The 17,677-nt window shown below is 39.4% G+C and overlaps 2 protein-coding genes across 3 annotated transcripts in view; both read right to left on the bottom strand.

Moving 5' to 3' along the window:
- Positions 1-1,988, bottom strand: part of LOC306842038 (uncharacterized protein) — a 44,613-nt gene extending 42,625 nt beyond the window's left edge. The window contains exons 1-2 of the mRNA XM_079372053.1: positions 1,819-1,988; positions 1,541-1,640 (exon numbers count right to left, since the gene is read on the bottom strand). The gene's annotated coding sequence lies outside the window, so the exon portion shown is untranslated. The remainder of the gene's footprint in view (positions 1-1,540; positions 1,641-1,818) is intronic.
- Positions 1,989-3,500: 1,512 nt separating this feature from the next.
- LOC306841601 (uncharacterized protein) overlaps positions 3,501-17,677 on the bottom strand; it is a 57,690-nt gene continuing 43,513 nt past the window's right edge. Inside the window, exons 8-12 of one of the 2 annotated variants that reach the window (XM_079371545.1) lie at positions 9,337-9,390; positions 8,585-9,217; positions 8,439-8,486; positions 6,288-7,466; positions 3,501-6,081 (exon numbers count right to left, since the gene is read on the bottom strand). In XM_079371545.1, coding sequence (XP_079227671.1) covers positions 3,890-6,081; positions 6,288-7,466; positions 8,439-8,486; positions 8,585-9,217; positions 9,337-9,390 — 4,106 coding nt within the window. In that variant the 3' untranslated portion in view covers positions 3,501-3,889. Of the gene's footprint in view, positions 6,085-6,287; positions 7,467-8,438; positions 8,487-8,584; positions 9,218-9,336; positions 9,391-17,677 lie in introns of both variants that reach the window. The other variant, XM_079371544.1, reaches the window with a different exon arrangement.

The raw sequence follows: 17,677 nt of genomic DNA, 5'->3' as shown, positions 1-17,677 counted from the left end.
AGCACACGGTGAACCCTGAACTCATTTTTCACTTTTTTCTCATTCCTCATCTGCACTGCTGACCTCAGAGTCAGCCCCCAGTTGGACACTGTAATGCATATTGATAGTCACCTTACTGAGCACTGGTCACTTTAATGACAATCATGTCTGGTTTCATCCTACTGTTGTGTTATGCTACATCTGTAAGGGTTGACATGATCACCCTAACTAGGTCAAGCTTCACTCTATTGTCTTCAACACATAATGCTAATCTGCTCCTCAATAGTTGGGTACTTTAATGGCAATCACCCTAAGTTTTAAGTCTAATTGCTAATGCTAACTGCACAGGCTTAACCTGTACTCTTAGTCACATAGGGGCTGCTAAATCTTGTTTGGGGGATTATTGTATTACAGAGGGGAGGGGAGACAGCGGGTGTGTATTGTAACCAATATCTTGTATTGTAACTAAAGTCTTGTGTTCTGCCTGTCTGTATACTGCTACTGGATGCCCTGAATTTCCCTCGGGATCAACAAAGTATCTATCTATCTATCTATCTATCTATCTATCTATCTATCTATCTATCTATCTATCTATCTATCTATCTATCTATCTATCCATCTATCTATCTATCTATCTATCTATCTATCTATCTATCTATCTATCTATCTATCTATCTATCTATCTATCTATCTATCTATCTATCTATCCATCCATCTATCTATCTATCTATTTATCTATCTATCTATCTATCTATCTATCTGTCTATCTGTCTATCTATCTGACAGTTGCCTTTGTTCACTGCTGTTGGCTTGTTTATACCATGGTATGGAAAAAAAAAAAAAAAAAAAAAAAAAAAAAGCTTAAGTAGTGATTCAGAGTAAACCTGTCAACTTTCCTCCAGTTGTTTTTAAAAATGCACTCTTTGCCCTAAAAAACTTCACCCAGAACTAATCTATTTTCTTTTACTTGATATGTAAGATCAATTCCCCTCCACACCACAAGGAGACGCCTTGCAGTTTATAGTTGTAAAGGGCAGACCCTCCTCACCTATAAATAGGGGTCAGAAGACGCTCTTCTCCCTTTGTTCACAAACATTTCTATAATGGACTGCTGTTTGCCATGTGTCTTTTGACCACCACCAATAACATGGCAATCAGCAGTACAACTGAAGAGTAATATATGTTAAAATAAAAGGATTTAATTGACCAAAAAACTCTGTTTCCTGGTGGTGTGTGACTCCAGTCGAACAATTTGCATTTATTTTGTCTCCTTGATTGAAGTCTAACGTGATTAAAATAAATTGTCTGTGGCCCTGACTCATGGGAAAAGAAGAGTCTGTGAATGCTGTTTTTACATTTTTAAACTGGTACTTTAAGTTATGTAAAATATTGTGAAAGTAACAGTACTTTTACTTCAATAGAATATTTTAGTAATCTTCACACCTCTGCATATATTAGTTTCATGTTTCAGTAGTCATGTTTATTGTATTCATCAACCGAGCATGAAAAGAAACGATATTATATCCTGGTTCTAATGTGATCAAAGGAGCGGCAACAATACCTCGGTCTCTGATTCACTGGCGCCATCTTGTGGAGCCCCTGCAGAGTTGACTCGGTCACCCCAGATTTTGAATCCAGTCTCCCGTTAACTAACTGTCGATCTGTCACCAGTGAAAACACACATAAAAAAAAAATGTGGCTTTGTAAGTTATTAGTATGTTGTGTACGCTTTAAAATATTCACATCTACTTTTGTAACACACTGACTGATAATATCGATAGTTTAATATTAATATAAAGAGTGATCTGTCAAACGGACATTATTTTTTAATCAACGTACCTAGCTTGATTTTTTTCATGACTCACGTCGCTTCAGAACAAATCTCTGAGTGGTATCAATGAGTTAACTTGTAAACAGAAGTTGACTAAAGGTTTCTAATGTAGTTTCTTTAGTTTGTGCCGCTGAAATCATGTTTAAATTCCCTCTTGAGATGAGTTGAGAAGAGTCGGTGGTCGCAATAAAATTCACCGGCACCAATTTCTGGAGGGGGGTTGTTGGACAGAGTGGACACTTGACTTCCTGAAATGTTTCTGCTTGTTGTTTTTACTTTTAATTATTAAACATGTTAATAACCACATATGGATGAAATCAGTCTATATGTTCTATTTATTCTGAGAGGCAGATGGACAGAGTGGTACCGACCGTCCTCACCTCCCCCCCTCCTTCCCCCTTCAGATGGATCCGTTTATTGAGTTTATTGATTATGTAACTTTCATGGATAATAAAGAAAGAGAAGGTGGAGTGAGAAGCTCAGAAAGACAATGAAGGAGAATATTGAGCCTGGTGAATAAAAATGTTCAAAGATTATACAGTTCTTAAATATGTTAATTATGACAGTGAACGGAAATGTCAAGCAAGCTATATAAGTGATAACAGTTACAGTTCACCTGCAATAACATGAAGAGTGGTAGAAAAATGTTTCATTACTCTGACAGATAGGCAACAGCTGATTCCCCCTGAAAAGTTCAACTGTAGGACTACATGTAGCACCAGGTAAACTAAAGCCAATTAGACCCTATAGGCCATGTTATTTTGATTTGTGATTAAGAGTAAAATTCAGATTTAAATGTCAGATCCTCAGTTAGTGAAGATGATATTGGGGTCATTTCATTCCTTTAAAAAACAAACATGTGGATCCCCTGCTGTGAACAGGACAATAGCAGAGTTTCTCCTTTAAGAGCTGCATAGTTACCCTGATCCCTTCCAGGTGTGTTAAAGGATGTCAGAAGTCAGGTTTGACAGACTGTTGCCTTCGAGCCTTACATTAAAACACAACTGATCCTGAACACTGAGACACAGAGAGATGGAGGCAGAAAATCAAAAAATGTCAGTGTGCAAATAAGATTTAGGCTACACAACATGAGAACCTTTTTTTTTTTATAGCAGTGGCAATTTTGGACAGAAAAGAAAACAAACCTTGTGTGCAGACAGCCTTTACTCAACAAATTAAAATGTACATTACATAAAAACTGGACAAAAAAAGTACAATTTAAAAGTCAACTTTACAAACTAAACTGTGAAAGGCAGCAGCTGATCTGTTAATCATAATAATGTTCATACCTTTTGGTCTGTTAACTGTCAGATCACATTAAGTAAGAGAGTATTACTTCCCATGATAAAGGTGAAACACCTGAAACTATGTTATTTTCTTTGAATTATTTTTTATTATAACAGAGATAGAACAAAGAAAAACAAAACAAGTTTATCACAGGGAGACATTTGAGATTAAAACACCTCTCTCAGGCCAAAACTGTCTCCACACATACAGACTACTGATGATTCATTTTTAGGTCACCCAGAAGTGAAAATGTTGTGCTGATCACAAAAAAGTTTTAGCGTGGCATCACTTCTAAATACAGTAGGCTGCTGTCGTGCCTTTATCACCAGCTTTCATTAGACTGTAAATATGTTATTATTACAGAACATGTATTTCTTATCCGAAAATGATCATGCAAAGGCTGTTCGATCGGACGTATATTTCTTTCTCTTCACTGTGCTATGTATTATTAAAGCACCGATGAGGTAGAACAGCAATATTAATATAGTACAGTTTGCAATTACAGAGATTTTTCATGCAGTCTTGTGAATTCATCTGTAGTAAATGCCAAAACATAAAATAATTGTAATTATTTTGATTTCATTAAAATTACACAGCAGACTATATATTCCATGTGTTGAGTGATAATGATTTAGGCAAAAATTAGTCCGACCACTGGAGGTCTGATTGGAACAAATCAGGCCCTGACCAAGATGAGTTTATCATCCCTTGCCTGGCTGGTCCAACAAAAACATTAAACAAAACATACGGTGTTCAATCAACTTAAGACATAATAAAAAGTTGATGGAACGTTTAGAGGATGATACATTTTTCATCTAATTTATTCTGCAATTCATTGATTTTTTGTTTCAACGCATTAACTTCTTCAGCTTGTTTTCTGGCGTCCGCTTCGTACTTATTCTTCATGTTCTCAATTTTTTGCTTGTAGTTTCCCTCTAATTCTTGTTTCTCCTCCTCCTGTTCTCTTCTGTGTTTGTCCTCTTCCTTTCTTTTCTTTTCATTACTCTCTCTTTCTTTTTCTAACTCATCTTGGAGCTTTTTAATTTTTATTTGTTGCTCCTGTTGTCTCTGTTCTTCTTCTTGTTTTTGTTGTTTTATTTCTTTCTCCCAAGTCTCTTGTTGTTTTCTCATCTCTTCTCTGGTCTCCTCCAGATTGTTCCTAATGGTTTCCTTTGATTCGGTTTCTGATTCTTTCTGTTTCTCCAAAGCTGAGAGTTTTCTTTCCCATTCCTGTTTCTTATTTTGTTCCTCTTGCTCTCTTTTCTTGTTTTCTTCTTCTCTCTTTTGCTGTTCTTTCATTCTCTCCTCACACGCCTTGTTGATCAGCTCTTCCTTTTCTCTCAGTTGTTTTTCTCTCAGTTGTCTCTCCTTCTCCTCCTGTTCTCTTCTGTGTTTTTCCTCTTCCTTTCTTTTCTTTTCATTACTCTCTCTTTCTTTTTCTAACTCATCTTGGAGCTTTTTAATTTTTATTTGTTGCTCCTGTTGTCTCTGTTCTTCTTCTTGTTTTTGTTGTTTTATTTCTTTATCCCAAGTCTCTTGTTGCTTTCTCATCTCTTCTCTGGTCTCCTCCAGATTGTTCCTAATGGTTTCCTTTGATTCGGTTTCTGATTCTTTCTGTTTCTCCAAAGCTGAGAGTTTTCTTTCCCATTCCTGTTTCTTATTTTGTTCCTCTTGCTCTCTTTTCTTGTTTTCTTTTTCTCTCTTTTGCTGTTCTTTCATTCTCTCCTCACACGCCTTGTTGATCAGCTCTTCCTTTTCTCTCAGTTGTTTTTCTCTCAGTTGTCTCTCCCTCTCCTCCTGTTCTCTTCTCTGTTTGTCCTCTTCCTTTCTTTTCTTTTCATTCCTCTCTCTTTCTTGTTCGTATTCATCTTGGAGTTTTTTAATTTTTAATTGTTGCTCCTGTTGTCTCTGTTCTTCTTCTTGTGTTCGTTTAGTCCACCATTCTCTTCTTTCTTTCTCCCAAGTCTCTTGTTGCTTTCTCATCTCTTCTTGGTTCGCCTCCAGCTTTTTGTTAATGGTTTCCTTTGATTTTATCTCTTTCTCCAAAGCTGAGAGTTGTCTTTCCCATTCCTGTTTCTGAAAGTGTTCCTCTTGCTCTCTTCTCTTGTTTTCTTCTTCTCTCTTTTGCTGTTCTTTCTTTCTCTCCTCACACTCCTTGTTGATCAGCTCTTCCTTTTCTTTGAGTTGTTTTTCTCTCAGTTGTCTCTCCTTTTCTATTTCATTCCTCTGTTCTTCCATTCGTCTTTCCTTTTCTTTCATTTCTTCCTTGTGTTTCTTTTGAAGCTCATCCATCTCTCTCTTCATCTCTTCTTCCTTCTCCTTCAAGAGTCTCTTCATTTCTTTTTTAATAGTGGCTTCGGCTTCTTGCAGCATCTCATTGGTGTAGCAGCTGCCTCCATTAGTGCTCACCATTTCTTCAATCTTGGTTATCAGCTCACTGACTTGAGTTTTGTTTTTGTCATCACAGTTATCAAACACGTGGTATCTTCCTCCACAGTCAGCGATCAGTTTCTTAAAGGATTCTTCACATTCCTGTTCAATGAATTCTTCAATGGACTTGTTATTACGCTTTAATGAATCTCCTCTAGTTAGAAGAACGATGGTGAACTTTTCAGCATTCTTCCCAAAGACTTTCTTGATGTGTTTTAAAGTCTCTCTCTCCTCTGGTGTAAATCTATCTATGCTTAACACCAACAGGAAGACATGTGGACCTGGAGCCAGAAGACTGATGCATTTAATCATCTCTTCATAAACCTCTTCATGGGACAAGCTATTGTCAAACAGACCAGGAGTGTCGACCACAGTGACTGGACGACCGTTCACATCACTTTGTTCTTTCTGACAACATTTTGTGACTGATTTTTGGGAAAACTTGGCTTCAAATGTTTTTCCTCCTAGAATGGTGTTTCCTGAAGAGCTCTTCCCACTTCCAGTCTTCCCGATCAGCACAATCCTGAGACTCTCTGGACTCAGCTTCTCATCATCACCTGTGAAAAAAAAGAGGACCTAGAGTTATCTTCAATGCTGAGAATCGCAAAGTACATTTTTGTTAATGTATGTTTAAAAATGGATCAATTACTTATTAAAAGAGGTTAGAATACTTTATATATAATAATATTTTTTTATATATACTTTATTTAATAAAAAACAAGTGAATAAGTATTTACAAGTCAAATTCAATAGTACTCACAGATGACTGGGTCTTTTGTTTTCAGGTTCTTCAGCTCAGTTTGCAGTGTTATGTTCTTTTCTATTTGGACAAGTGCAAATGTTTGTGTTGTGAAGATGAATGATTTGGATTTATCTTTGTGCATCTTTTCCACCATGTCCAGCAGCTCTGGGATCTGCTGCCTGTCCCTGATGTTTACAACCAAAGATCTTCCTCCACAGCTCTGAACAAGCTCCTGGATGGACTTGGTTTCATTTAGGAAGTCAACAACAGCTGGATCTGACTCTACAGTGAACAACACAGTGATGTCATTGAATCGACTTCCAAAGGTGTTCTTCATGGTCTCCAACTCTCCCTTGTCTTCATCAGTGAGTGGATCTACAGGTAGAACCATGATGAAGGCATGGACACCCTCAGGATCACAGAGAGAGATACACCTGAGTGATTCCTTCATCACTTCCTCCTGAGGTTTTTCATACATGGCAGGAAGCTCCACCAGGGAAACCCGACGTCCACACACCTCTCCCTGATGTTTAACACACTCTGATGAGCTGGAGACTGAATGAAGGCCTGTCTGACCTAAAATGGCCTCAGCTGCTGAAGTCTTCCCTGCTCCTCTCCTCCCACACAGAACCAGGTTCAAAGCTGTTTTCATAGGACCAGACTTTGGGGCGATCGACTCCTCAGTGAGAGTGAGAAAGGTTCCTTTGTTTTCATGAACAGTTTTCTCAATCATTTGCATTAATACATCACGGTTGTTGTCAGTTATACTGTAGTGTCGTTCTCCACAGTCTTCAATGAGACTTCTAACAGAGACTCCTGTTTTATCCTCCTCATGTGTGCTGATGACCACTGAGTGTTTGAAAGCATCTTGACCAAACAAACTCAGGATGATCTTCAGTGTTTGTCTTTTCTTCTCAGTGAAATCAGAAGGTTTCACTAACAGCAGCACAACATTTGGTCCAGGAGGACAGAGACTCACAGCCGTCTTCATCTCTTCTCTCAGCTTCTCCACAGAAACACTGAAAACATTTGGAGTTTTCACCACTGTTAGAGACTTTCCTCTCCATTCTGCGCTCTGCACCATTTGTTTTGTTGCAAATAGGTTTTTTATGAAGCTTGGGGTGTGTTGTTCTTTTCCAGTGATAAAGTCTCCAAGTTTGGTTGTTTTGTCGTCCATCCCCAACAGCAGAATTCTGACTGTAATAGAAAAATAAAATGTGATGTAGAGAGACATCATCATGCCACATGGTTAAACTAAAGCTTACATTCTGTTTTCTATATCTTTCAGTGGTTTAATGAAAGAGAAAAACTCATCTTCATGTTGGTTATTAACTAGCTTAATCAAGACGTATGTCTGTGGATGTTTGTTTATACCTTCACAGTTATTGATAAATATTTCTAGAGACGTTAAATCAAAATAAAATCTGGAAGTATACATTTCTTGTTTGCTTCCTGTTATAAATTTTGACCCCCTGGCCACGCCCTTAAAGGAAACTTAAGCTTTTATTCTCCAAGGTATCTATGCTACAAAGACCAAATTTGGTTCTGAATGAATAAAGACTTCAGGAGAAGTTCTTTAAATCTGTTCCCTGTTTATGGCTTAAAAAAGCATTATCTTAAATATACACCTGTCTCTTTCTGCATCTCCATCTATTCCTCTTTCCGCACAGTTTTGAAGGATAGCTGTTCAGTTTCTGCCTGTTAAAAGGATGTTGTTGTTTCGTGCTGTGCTCATGATGGATTAATGTTGGGTCTTTGTAAATAATATCATAAAAGAGTCAACGAGGACAAAAGGTGGAAATTAGCACTAGCTATATACTCTTTATGCAGCACATTAGTTTAATGTATGTATTGACACTATGTTAAATTGCATTGTCCCTATTAAATGAATAAATTTGAACTCAAAAATTCAAAGTACGGTCTGCTATTTTTGTGTCTAAAGACAACCTTTGTAATAAATTGGTTCTATACATATAAAGATTGATTGAAAACCAGCACAAACAGGCTCACCCCCTTTTGGGCCCAAGAGGGGTTGTTGTAAGTCTAGTCATAATGCACGCTTACTAAATTCTATGTGATGAGTTACTGGGGGATGGGGTCAACCAAATCAGAGCTAATATGGTACTGTTTGTGATAAAAACATTTGTCTATTTGTGAATGTTTACTTACTTTCTCCTGAGGGACGGGGTGCCACCATTTTATCCCTGCTACAAAGACCTGCAAAAAGATGACATCATTGACTTACAGCTTCATGTTCTCATGAGATCAGTTATGATCGTGAAGTCTAAACATTTTGAATAAAACAGATCTCTTACCAGCAGAAGTAACAGTCTCCATGGTGCTGAGCCTTGTTTCCTTTTGTTGTGTTCTTTGTTTGTCATCACTGGCCTCCATGAACACTTCACAGCTGACGTGCTCTCCATTGTGCTCCTTCACAATTTGACACAAACGTGTCAACAGCTCTGGAAGTTCAAGGTTTGCCTGGTCCAAATATCTGTATCTACATTCTCTGATCATGTCTTTTAAGGGTTGACTTTGTAAATGTTTTTTGATATCACATGATCCCTGCTCTCTGGGTGTTGATATCAGTATCAGTGAATGATCAAAGGACTGATCACTGAACTGTGTAAGGACTGTGCTCAGTCTCTGTTTGTGTTGATCTGTGAAGTCCTCAGGCTGGAGAACCAACAGGAACACATGAGGTCCAGGTTCAGACAGTCTCACACACTCTGTCACATGTTCTGTCAGTTTGTCTTCAGAGATGTTGTCATAAAGCAGATCTGGAGTGTTGATGAGAACTACGTCTTTTTTCTTTATGTGTCTCCTGACTTTCAAACAGCTGTCTGGTTCTCTCTCAGTGTTGAACGCAGTCTTTCCCAGTATGAAGTTAGCCACTGAACTCCTCTCAGACCAGCTGTTCCCCAACAGAACAACCCTCAACTCAGACACTGTGAAAAAAAAAGATCTCGTTTGTTTTTTTTTTACTTTATTTTGGGCTTGATAACCGACTTACAGATGTGACTGAAACACAGATGTTCTTATACAGATTGATAGAAGTTTCACTCACTGTTAGGTGGCAACCATGGCAGACTCCAAGAGCGCCTCAGGGGATGCAGATCATCTATGATTGAAACATGTACATTTTGTCATGAGTGTGCACAGTCTCTTTCAATGCACATTTCAGTTATGGACAAACACGAGACATTTCTGTGTTTAGAATAATATATTATATGTGTTGCTGCATTGGGGAAAGCCTGGTCTGCTAGCTAGAGATGGCATCCATCCTACTCTGGTTGGTGCAGCTCTATTATCTAGAAACGTAGGAGAGTTTATTAGTCCCAAACCCTGACAACTCATCAGAGTTCAGACCAGGATGCAGAGCTGCAGTCTTACACACTTCTCTGCGCTTCCTTTAGATCTGTTTACCTGCCACTATAGCTGTCCTTGTGACTGTAAATCTAACTGTAACTCAGTTAGATCTTCTTATAGCTGTAACCCTACTTATACTATAGATACTGTGTCTGTTCTCCGCCCCAGACCTGTCTTAGGCAATTCCAGCCTCAATAAAAGAGGCGTAAATCATAACAATTTAGTCAAAATCAAAACTACAAATACGATTTGGCAAAAAAATCTAACAATTAAATGCGGCTTGCTAAACATTAGATCCCTAGCATCTAAATCTCTCCTGGTAAATGATCTAATATCAGAGAATCATATTGATCTACATTGCTTAACTGAAACCTGGCTTTCTCAGGATGAATATGTTAGTTTAAATGAATCCACCCCTCCCAGTCATTTGAATGCTCATATAGATCGAGACACTGGTCGAGGTGGTGGAGTAGCAGCTATTTTTAATTCTGGTCTTATAATCAATCCTCGACCAAAGCTGAATTATACCTCTTTTGAAAGTCTTGCACTCAGTCTTTCACATCCAGTCTCTAGAACTTTTCAGCCAGTTCTAGTTGTTATAGTTTACCGCCCTCCTGGCCCATATTCAGAATTTCTATCTGAATTTGCAGAATTTCTATCAAACATAGTTCTTAGCAGTGATAGAATAATTGTTGTAGGTGATTTCAATATCCATGTGGATGTTGTTAATGACAGTCTTAGCACGGCTTTCATGTCTCTATTGGACTCTATTGGCTTCACCCAGGGTGTAAACAAACCTACTCATCGATTTAACCACACCCTGGATCTTGTTTTAGCCTATGGTATTGAAATTAATAGTCTGTCGGTTTTTCTGGAAAATTCTCTGATATCAGACCATTTCCTAGTAACTTTTGATCTCTTTTTACCAACCTTAACTCCTCTTAATAAAAAAGTGCTCTCTAGAAATTTAAATGATAATGCTGTAGCTAAATTTAAGGAAGCTATTTCAGCTGCCTTTGTTTCTGTTCCATCCCCTAACCTAGTTGAAAACTCCTATAATCACTTTAGTCCCTCTCAGCTAGATCAGTTTGTAGATAGTGCGGTGGATTCACTTAGAGTTACTCTGGATTCAATCGCCCCCCTAAAACAGAAGCCAATCAAACGACAGATCAGCTCCATGGTACAATTTAGAAACCCGTACTCTAAAACTAACGTCACGTAAATGTGAAAGAATTTGGCGCTCCACCAAAACGATAGAATCTCGTTTAATTTGTCCAGATAGTCATAATAGATATATGAAAGCTCTACGGCAGGCCCGCACTGCCTATTACTCGTCTCTTATCGAAGAAAATAAAAACAACCCTAGATACCTCTTCAGCACTGTAGCCAGGCTGACAGAGAGTCATAGTTCATTTGAGCCATCTATTCCTTTAGCCCTTAGCAGTAATGATTTCATGAGATTTTTTAATGATAAAATTCTAAACATTAGAGACAAAATTAGCAACTTACTACCTTTACTTAGTGCAGATTCCTCCTATATTTTCGATTCGGCAGAAACGGTTCCAAATTCTGATACTAACCTCGACTGTTTTTTTTTCCAATTAACCACGCAGAACTAAATTCGATTATTTCTGCGTCTAAACCGTCAACCTGTCTTTTAGATCCAATCCCAACCAAGTTGTTTAAGGAAGTCTTTCCCCTAGTTAACAGCTCCATACTAGATATGATCAATATATCTTTAGGAGCAGGTTATGTACCCCAGTCATTTAAAGTAGCTGTAATTAAACCGCTCCTTAAAAAGCCTACTCTTGATTCAGGAACTCTAGCTAACTATAGACCTATATCTAACCTTCCTTTTATCTCCAAGATCTTAGAGAAAGTGGTAGCTAATCAGTTGTGTGATTTTCTCCACAACAACAGCTTGTTTGAGGAGTTCCAGTCGGGATTTAGAGCTTACCATAGCACTGAGACTGCACTTGTTAGAGTAACAAATGATCTTCTGTTAGCCTCAGACAGGGGACTTCTATCTGTGCTTGTCCTGTTAGATCTTAGTGCTGCTTTTGACACAATTGACCATCAGATTCTGTTACAGAGACTAGAACGATTGCTTGGAGTTACAGGGACTGCTTTAAGTTGGTTTAGATCCTATTTGTCAGATAGATCTCAGTTTGTGCATGTTCATGATGAGTCCTCTTTGTACACCAAAGTTAGCCATGGAGTGCCTCAAGGATCAGTGCTTGGTCCGATTTTATTTACATTATATATGCTTCCTCTAGGTAGTATTATGAGAAAACACTCCATGAACTTTCATTGCTATGCAGACGATACTCAGCTCTACATAGCAATGAAGCCAGAAGACACCAACCAGCTTTGTAAACTAGAAGCCTGCCTCAAGGACATCAGGACCTGGATGACCAGAAACTTCTTACTGCTCAACTCAGACAAGACTGAAGTTATAGTGATTGGACCTAAGAACCTTAGAGAGACTTTCTCTGCCGATATGACGGCCCTTAGTAGTATTAGTGTAGCCTCTAGTACCACTGTTAGGAACCTAGGAGTTCTGTTTGATCAGGATATGTCCTTTGATTCCTACATTAAACAAATTTCAAGGACAGCTTATTTTCACCTTCGTAATATCTCTAAGATCAGACAGATCCTGTCACAAAATGATGCTGAAAAACTAGTTCATGCATTTGTTACCTCCAGGTTGGATTACTGTAATTCTATTTTAGCAGGGTGCTATGGTAAATCTCTAAAGACCCTCCAACTCGTCCAAAACGCTGCAGCTCGTGTTCTTACTAGAACTAGGAAAAGGGACCACATGACTCCTGTATTGGCTTCTCTCCATTGGCTCCCTATAAAATCTAGAATAGAATTTAAAATCCTTCTGCTCACCTACAAAGCTCTAAACGGTCAGGCACCATCCTATCTTAAAGAGTTAATTGTACCGTACTATCCGACAAGAACATTACGTTCCCAGAATGCAGGCCTGCTCGTGGTGCCTATAGTCTCTAAAAGTACTATGGGAGGTAGAGCCTTTAGTTATCAGGCACCGCTCCTTTGGAATCGTCTACCAGTCGGGGTCCGGGAGGCAGACACACTAGGTACTTTTAAGAATAGACTTAAAACTTTTCTTTTTGATAAATCTTATAGTTAGGGCTGGCTTAGGACCAGCTCATAGTTATGCTGCTATAGGCCTAGACTACCGGGGGAACTGGCACCAGGATCTCTTATCTCTCTCTCCCTCTTTCTCTCCCAGCTTTCTTATCTTATAGTAATAAGATATGTCTATAGTGACAAGCAGTAGCTTGTCACTATCTTTGTATTCTAACCTCTCCTTTTGAGCTCTCTTAGGTTCCTTGAGCTCTCTTAGGTTCCTTGGGACTGTTGGTGAGGATGGCCTGCCCAGGCAACCCCCCCCCCCCCCCCCCCGAGGACGGCCTGCCTAGACCCCCCCCCCCCCCCGCCCCCACCCTATCCTATTCTTCTTTCTGCATCTTGTCCCATCTCCCCCATCCCATTTTCAAGCCCAGCACAGTTTAGCAGATGGCTGTTCCATCATGAGCCCGGGTCTGCTGAAGATTTCTGCCTGTTAAAAGGAAGTTTTTTCTTGCCACGCTATGACGGATTAAGCCGGGCTCTTGTAATATAGCCATAAGTAAGGTCCTTTACCTGCTTTTTGTAAACATAACAATGAGCATGGTCTTGTTACCTGCTCTTTTGTTTATGTTAACAGACAAACAGTAAGGTCCTTTACCTGCTTTTGTGAAGTGTCTTGAGATAACGCCTGTTATGAATTGACGCTATATAAATAAAGATTGATTGATTGATTGATTGATTGATTAAATATTTCTGCTCAAGAAAAAACACTGTTTTAAGGTTGTTACTGTTTCATCGATCAGAAAATCACGGACCTGCTTAATATCTATTGGTGTTTATAACCCCCCCCTCCAAAACTATCCTATCCTATTCTTCTTTCTGCATCTTGTCCCATTTCAAGCCCAGCACAGTTTAGCAGATGGCTGTTAAAAGGAAGTTTTTTCTTGCCACGCTATGACGGCTTACGCTGGGCTCTTGTAATATAGCTGTGGCGGGGTTCTCTTACTAAACACCCCCAAAAAAGTTTGAAAAACACACAGGCGTAGTCGCAGACTGTGATTGGTGGATTTATTTTTCACCGGCCTCCACAAGTGTACAATATTTACAAAAAAATGTGAAAAATCCCAAACAAAAAAAAATAGAAAAACAATATTTACAAAACAAAACTCCAACATGAGTATTGAGCAAACAAACTTTTCGTCCTCAAGCTGTTACCTCCTCTGTAACTTGACTTCACTCACCCAAAGGTCTCAAACAGCCTTCTCTTTAAACAAAAAGCATCGTTTAAAGAGAGCACACCGGGCATTATGATTTGCATAATATTTCTAAACACAGGCATTTTCTTATAAATGAATGGAGTTTTCACATGTACCTTCGTGTGGATGCCTCACCGCTGACTTACCCCTTTTTAACTGAACATGTTATTCACAAGACAGCAACATTCCTGTCGATACATTTAAAACAAACATTTTTTTTTTTTTCATATACTTTATTAATCCCGCAAGGGGAATTTCGGTTTTCACTCTGCATTTAATGGAGAGGTCTCAGAGTGAGGGGGCTGCCCACAGAGAGCGCCCCAGAGCAGTTGTTGGGGTTCGGTGCCTTGCTCAAGGGCACCTCGGCAGTGCTCAGGAAGTGGACTGGCACCTCTCCAGCTACCAGACCAATTTCCGGACTTGGTCCGTGCCGGGGCTCGAACCGGCGACCCTCTGGTTCCCAACCCAAGTCCCTACAGACTGAGCTACTGCCACCATTTCAGCAATCATCACATCACGGGATTGTAATTCAGCGCCACGTCCGCCTATTTACCTGGTGGAAATGTACCGCCTCTGTTTGAATCAGAACGGGACGCTGTGGCGTGCATATCCAACGCCCTGAATGGTGAGTGCGCTGAGAGTTGATATAAATGTATGAAAAAAAAAACAAATAGAGCTCACAAGTGTGCACCCTTGGTCGGATGGAACGGGAAGGGAAAGGAGGAAGATGATGTGTTTAATTGCGTGGTGGAGCATTGGCAGAGGGGAAAGTTTGGTGCGCGTGTGTGTGTCAGCGTATGTGTTGGTGTGTGCGCCTGCACTCAGTGATGGAACCGCTCTGTCACAATAGCCATCAGTAAGGTCCTTTACCTGCTTTTTGTAAACATAACAATGAGCATGGTCTTGTTACCTGCTCTTTTGTTAATGTTAACAGACAAACAGTAAGGTAAATTACCTGCTTTTGTAAAGTGTCTCGAGATAACACCTGTTATGAATTGACGCTATATAAATAAAGATTGATTGATTGATTGATATGGATACAGAGGATAATACAGAGTCTGACTGGACTCACCTGCTGCTGAAGTCGCCATGATGTCAATCTGCTGTGAACATCAGGGACTCATTCAAATGGAAAGAACAACTTGAGAACCTGAGAAACAATTTAAGATATCTAAAAGGGGAAGGATGTACAGTAGAACAGTACTCATTAGTGAATAGATCAATAAGAGCAGACATTATTCAAAACAACTCCTGTAATATCATTTAATTCATGTACCAGTAAAGTAGTTTAGCTGAAGTGATAAGGCAGGTTGTAGGAAAGCATATCAGCAGACTAAGTTTTTATTATAGTTAAGAAAAAGAAAAGTTCAAAGGAAACACATTAAATTAACTCTTAAATCAAACAAAGACGTGTTAAAGGCAGCACAGCCTCACTTCTCTTTGAACAAGACCAAACTTGTTCTGGCTTCATAGACTGCCACATTAACAAATGGGCTGCAGCTGGATGTAACATAACTCAAACTTTTCCCTGAACCCTGAAATCATTCCACAACTCACCTCCTCCACCTCCGGGGACTCAGGTCTCTGAACCACTGATCCCCTCCAACAGCCCTCTCTCCCGACACCTCAGTCAGTGAAAGAGATGTAGATAAGATCTTTAAGAGACAGAACCCCCACAAAGCAGCTGGACCAGACTCTGTCTCTCCCTCCACCTTGAAGCACTGTGCTGATCAGCTGTCTTCAGTCTTTACAGACGTTTTTTCTGTCCTCAAAAAACCAAGAACAACAGGACTTACTGACTTCAGAACCATCGCCCTGATCTCTGTGGTGATGAAGTCTTTTGAGCGCTTTGTGCTTTCACACCTCAAAGACATCACAGACCCCGTCCTGGACCCCCTCCAGTTCACCTACAGGTCTGTTAGACAGACAGACAGACAGACAGACAGACAGACAGACAGACAGACAGACAGACAGACAGACAGACAGGAAAAAAAACATTAGTTACATACACATCCGCTGTCCCCCCTCCCCTCTGTATACAATAATCCCCAAACAAGATTTAGGAGCCCCTATGTGACTAAGAGTAAACATGATTACAGGTTAAACCTGTGCAGTAGCATTAGCATTGGACTTAAACGTGTATAGCATAAATGTACATAACCTGTGAAGGACAGAAAAACGTGTGTTGGTTAAAAGAGACCTGAGAATGCTGTCAACCTGGCCCTCTACTCCGTCCTGGACTCAGCAGGAACCTGCACGTTTTTTTATTTTTTTTATTGAAAGATTTATTTTTGGCCTTTATTATAGAGAGGAAAGTGGATAGAGGTGGAAATCAGGGAGAGAGAGTGGGGAGAGACATGCGGGAAATGAGCCACAGGCCGGACGCGAACCCGGACCGCCCGCGCGAGGACTGAGCCTCAATACATGGGCTGCGCGCGCTACCACTGCGACACCAGCGCGCCCAGGAGTCCACACGTTAACTGTGTTTTGCACCATTACACCGAGACAAATTCCTTGCATGTGAAAAAAAAAGAATTCTGATTCTGAAATGAACCGTAACTCAGTGATGACATCATCAAGGAAGTGCTGGGCCAAACATGAAATGAACATTAGCTCAGTCGCACCTATTCACTCAAATAGGCAATAAATAAAAACAAAGAAAAAGTAACTCAGAAAGGAAAAACCCTACAGTCAGTTTTCCTCAGTGAAAACATCTATCTTAAAAATACCCAGGAAGTTCTGGGCCACACCGCTTTAGCCACATGGGGAACAAAATAATAATTAAAGGATAGTAAGTGCTGCAATGTTATTGAATTGAATTGTCTTTATTGTCATTGTACCAGTACAACAAAATTTGCAGTACAATCCCTTAAAATGCAGAAATAATTTAATTTAACATTAAAACCATAAAAAAGAATAGGCTAAACCTTTATACAAGCATAGGTCAATAATGGCAAAATGAACAACTTTAAAGAATAATGTAATTTGATATAAATGAAGATTTGAGTGATAAGAGAGGAATAAGTGTAGAGTCTAGATAGATAGATACTTTATTGATCCCGAAGGAAATTCAATGTGAGTTCAGTGAGTCTCACTCACTTTGTCCCAGCTGTTAATTAATGAATTAATTAATGGCTTAGTTCATTAACTCCCCAAAAATACATAAACGTGTAGAAAACACTGAGAGATTTGAAGATTAAACGTGCTTTAATGCAATTCTAATTGTTCTTTTACTTTACTCTTACATGCCGCAGTTTCTCTCAGCCTGTCAGTTGTTAAGTCACGCCTACTGTGCATTGCTGTTGGCCAACCAGTCAGCTGACCCCTAGTTCCATAAAAGATTAAAGTTATTTCTCCACATTTTTTAGACGGTGAGAACCTGAGTGTTCATCAAGTTTTTAGGCTTTTTGCATTTCATATAGGAGTGGAAATGTGTACATGTGTAATTAAAGCTTATGCAAATTAGCCATGTTAGTTCTGACTGTATATGAGAAAATGTAAAGCACAGTGAAATGATGGTGATTATAAGACAAAATAATCAGCTGTATGGAATGTGTGTCAATCCTGTCATTGAAAATGGTCATTTGTAAGCTTTCCTGGTCTTCCCCTAGACTGTAAATATTAATGGACGAATCCTGAGTGATGTTAGCTATCGGTAATGGCAGGGGGCTCCGGAGGCTCATC

The sequence above is a fragment of the Symphodus melops genome (genome assembly GCF_947650265.1).
Source record: "Symphodus melops genome assembly, chromosome: 1".
In the NCBI taxonomy this organism is placed as follows: domain Eukaryota; kingdom Metazoa; phylum Chordata; class Actinopteri; order Labriformes; family Labridae; genus Symphodus; species Symphodus melops.
This window is presented reverse-complemented; position numbering and strand designations above follow the sequence as displayed.